The sequence below is a fragment of the Bidens hawaiensis genome, unplaced genomic scaffold (genome assembly GCF_021521415.1).
Source record: "Bidens hawaiensis isolate Kalapana, Puna unplaced genomic scaffold, B.hawaiensis_p1.1 tig00037599_1, whole genome shotgun sequence".
NCBI classification, from domain to species: domain Eukaryota; kingdom Viridiplantae; phylum Streptophyta; class Magnoliopsida; order Asterales; family Asteraceae; genus Bidens; species Bidens hawaiensis.
In genome coordinates this window covers 20,666-25,006 of record NW_027505490.1, presented here as the reverse complement: position 1 = coordinate 25,006, position 4,341 = coordinate 20,666, and the positions used below count along the sequence as shown (strand labels likewise).

General features: G+C 37.5%; 1 protein-coding gene across 1 annotated transcript; it reads right to left on the bottom strand.

The window, feature by feature from the left end:
• Positions 1–312: 312 nt before the first annotated feature.
• Positions 313–885, bottom strand: LOC143613490 (uncharacterized). Its single transcript, XM_077087178.1, has one exon. The coding sequence runs from the start codon at positions 883–885 to the stop codon at positions 313–315; it is 573 nt and encodes a 190-aa protein (XP_076943293.1).
• Between the last annotated feature and the right edge of the window lie 3,456 nt (positions 886–4,341).

Sequence of the window (4,341 nt, the reverse complement as noted above, 5' to 3'; positions counted from 1 at the left end):
TAGCATGGTTTCAGTAGCGCGAAGGATTCTAGGCTGTCAGTTCGCGTAGCGCGAAGTGATTGTTAGGTCGGTTAATATTCCATTCATTCGCGCAACGCAAAGGACTCTGGTTGTTCCATTCGCGTCGCACGAAGGGATTGAAAGTCAGAAATTTTAATTTCAGTCTATAAACTTTATCATTTGGCATTTTTAGCTTAGTGCTATAATGGAAATTTACTTGATGTTACATCCTCCCCACCCTTTGAATAATCTCGTCCTCAAGATTTATTGAAACATATATGGATACTTACGCTTAATTTCTAACTCAACTTCCTACGTATACTCGGGTCCTCGTGTAGAATCCCATCGAACTTTTACTAACTTGAGTTGTTTACGTTTGAGGAACTTGATCATGTTGTCTTCGATTTGAATTGGTTGCTCCACAAACTTAAGTTTTTCATTGAGTTTAACATCCTTTAGAGGCATTGCAAGAGTTTCATCGACTAAACACTTGCGTAAATTAGATACGTGAAACATGTCGTGTATGCTTTTCATTTCCTCGAGTAACTCTAGTCGATAGGCAACTAGTCCAATTCTTTCAAGTATTTTAAATGGTCCAACAAAATGTGGACTTAATTTTCCCTTCTTTCCAAATAATACCACACCTTTTGAAGGTGATAATTTGATTAACACTTTATCTCCTTCTTGGAATTCTAATGGCTTGCAGCGAACATCCGCAGAGATTTTATGTTTATCCCTTGCTGCTTTCAAGCGTTCACGAATTTGCAATACTTGATTAGTGGTTCTTTGAACAATTTCAGGTCCAGATAATTGGTTATCACATGTCTCGGACCAACACACAGGTGTTCTACATTTCCTTCCGTATAATGCTTGAAATGGTGACATTTGGATACTCGTATGATAACTATTATTGTATGAGAATTCCATTAGAGATAGATGAGTATCCCAACTACCTCCTAAATCAATTACACGTGCATGAAAAATATCCTCCAATGTTTGAATACATGGTACTTAGATTCCGTCGTGTTCCCATGGATTTTTGAAAACTTGTCCAGAAATTTGAGGTGAAACGACTATCTCTATCAGAGATAATGGATAGTGGCACACCATGTAAGGATACTACGTTTCCACGTATAGTAGTGCTAACTTATCCATGCTAAATGTTTCTTGTACCGGAATGAAATGAGCAGACTTGGTAAGCCTGTCTACAATAACCTAGATTGCATCATTTTGACAAGAAGTTTAGGGTAACTTCATAATGAAATACATGGTTATCATATCCCATTTCCATATTGGTATTTATGGTGGTTGTAGTAAACTTAACGGATTTTGGTGCTCAGCTTTTACCATAGAACATGCTAGGCATTTGACAACATAAAGAGCAATATATTTCTTCATATCAATCCACCAATATTCACATTTAAGATTATGATACATGTTGTCACTTCCCGGATGCATCATATACATGGACTTGTGAGACGCTTTAAGAATTTTAGCTCTTAGATTTCCAACAATTGGTACCCAAATCCTTTTGCCGGGTCTAAGTATCCTATCACTTCCTTTGAGTAATTGGTCAATGGTACCATTTTTCTTTTCGTCTTTAATATTTCCTTATTCTAGTGCCAACTTTTGAGCTTACTTAATTTGATTGTCAAGTCAAATTTGAGCTTTAATCTGAGAGCTCGAACCCTTTTTGTCTTATCGTGTTCTTTTCTACTCAAAGCGTCCGCAACTACATTCGCTTTTCCTTCATGGTATACGATTTCACAGTCGTAATCATTGACAGTTTTCATCCAACACCTTTGTCTCATATTCAGTTGTTTTTTATCAAAGATATGCTTCAGACTCTTATGATCGGTGTATATTGTGAATTTATAACATACAGATAATGTCGCCATAGTTTCAGTGCAAAAATTATAGCACCTAGTTTAAGGTCGTGTGTGGTGTAATTTTTTCATGAACCTTTAGTTGTCTAGAAGCATATGCAATAACTTTCTTTCCTTGCATTTAAACACATCCCATACCCGTGTGTGAAGCATCACAGTACATGGTGAAGTTTTCTAGACATTCTTGCAAGGCCAAGATAGGTGCACTGGTTAGTTATTGTTTAAGGGTTTCAAATGCTTCTTCTTGTTTTGGTCTCCATTCAAACTTAACTGATTTTTTAATGATTGAAGTTAACAGAACAACTATTAATCTTCGGTAGTATCTGTTAGATCTATACTTAGTTGGTTTTACTTAGTCTATGCTTAGTATGGTTTGTGTCTTGTATGCGTAAGTAAACTGATATCGATTTATGATCTCGGTGGGCTTGGGCTTGTTATGGGCTAGGTTGTAATTCCCCTATAAATAGATATGTTATGTATAGGGTTAGGTTGGCCATTCATAATTGCATAAGTTGAACGAGAATTCGTGTAACGAGTGCTTAAGCATTATACGTTGAATATACGTATGTTTTGAAGCATTGTTGGTGTGATTTACGTGTTCTAAGTTGTTCATCTTGAATCATCCCATGTTATATTCCGCAATAACATAGAGATTATTGATATCATATTGAAAGATCCATTCTTAGGACTTACAATTGGTATCAGAGCCTATTGACCTATTCTCGGCTCGGTTGTGATATCAAACGATTCAAGATCTTTTGGTTCATTGTTGTTTATGGTGTTTTAGGTGTTCTGGTGTGTTTTTCCGGTGAACAGTGTATCAGAGAAGAAGGAGCGTTATTTTTGGCTATAGATCTGGCATTATTTGGAAACAATTGGAATCCCATAGTTCACGGGAGTTAGTTTGTCGCATATCTCAATCAGTCAATATTGTTCTCGGGCTCTTTAAATTGATTTCGGGGCTATTTAAGGGATTTCGGTTAAAGAATCTGAGGTTCTGGACAAACTACCATCATTTTCGGCCAACTTTGCTAGTTCTCGGTCAAAACAAGGGTTTTCGTTCAAAAACAAGGGTTCGGTCAAAACCAAGCATTTTCGGTTTAAACCAAGCGTTTTTGGTAAAAAAAAAAAACAAGCGTTTTCGGTCAAATCTGAGAGTACTCGGCTGAACTACACTTGGGCCTGATCTTTCGGGCTTTGAAAATTACTTGGACTAATTGTGTTTCTACTGTTACTGTTTAAAATGGACCAAATAACCAATGGTAATGGATCATCAAATGCTACACATCATCAAGAATTGGACTCCATAATGGGAACTGCTACTCGCATACCTCATCTGCTGTCTCATGAGGAGTTCAGCAAGTGGAAGTTCAGATTTGAGAAATACGCTAAGGTTTGGAGAATTATCGTTAGGGATCCTCAATCCGTCACATACCAACGTGAGAACTCTGAGGAGTTGTTGTGAAGCCTATAGAGCTGTATGATGATGCTGATTTTGAGAAAATGGAAGAAGATGAAAAGGCACTTTCAACGTTAACTATGGCACTCTTACTTGAGATTGCCTTGGGTTTTAGAGAACTGTAGTCTACTAAGGCATTATGGGAAGCCTTGATTGAAGTGTATGAGGGTAATGAAGACATGAGGAGAAGTCATCAAGATCTGTTGAGGCAAAAATTTAACATGTTTAATCATGTTCTAGGAGAGTCGTTAGAAACACAACAACATAGGTTCATAGCTCTTGTGACTGAGATGAGAACTGCAAGTATCAATCTAATAGCAGCTGAAACAAACAATAAGCTGGTAAACTCTTTGCCTCAAAGTTGGGATATGAACATTGCAGTAATCAAGAAGATGAAAGATCTCAACAGACTGACACTGTCTGGGGTTATGGAAATCATCAAGGCTTATGACATGGATGACAAGCAACGGGCCATAAACCATGCAAACTCCTACAATGAAACGGGCTATAGTGTTGCTTCAAACAATGCACTCATTTCACAAGACAACTTCTCAATATTCAAAGCTACTCAAGGGCAACAACGGTTTCAACCACAAAACAACTTTTCAATGTTTAAATCCGCTCAAGGTCAATTTTCTCAAGCTTCACCTCAACCAGCTCCAGTGTTCTTTGCTAAACCTGCTCAACCACTTGCTAGTATTGTTGAACCTCAAACATCTGGTGCCTCTTCTAGTCAGAATTCCAGTTAGATTCCTTCTATCTCAAAGGAAACTCAAGAGAACATTGTTTTGATGGCGGGGTTCATGAATTTCTACAACGCATTTCTTGCTAAAGATCTGGTTCAACCAGTAGTAGCTGCTGAGCTTGATCAAATTAATCCGGATGATGTAGAAGAAATAGATATCTCTTGGAAAATCGCCATAGCAGTGTTTCGTGCTAAGAAAATCACTAAGAGAATGGGCAGAATCAATTGGAACGTGCCAAATAATCATAAGG

What these genes read in the sequence shown, in the direction of transcription:
- LOC143613490 (XM_077087178.1), bottom strand. Translation starts at nt 885, where the DNA reads ATGTCACCATTTCAAGCATTATACGGAAGGAAATGTAGAACACCTGTG.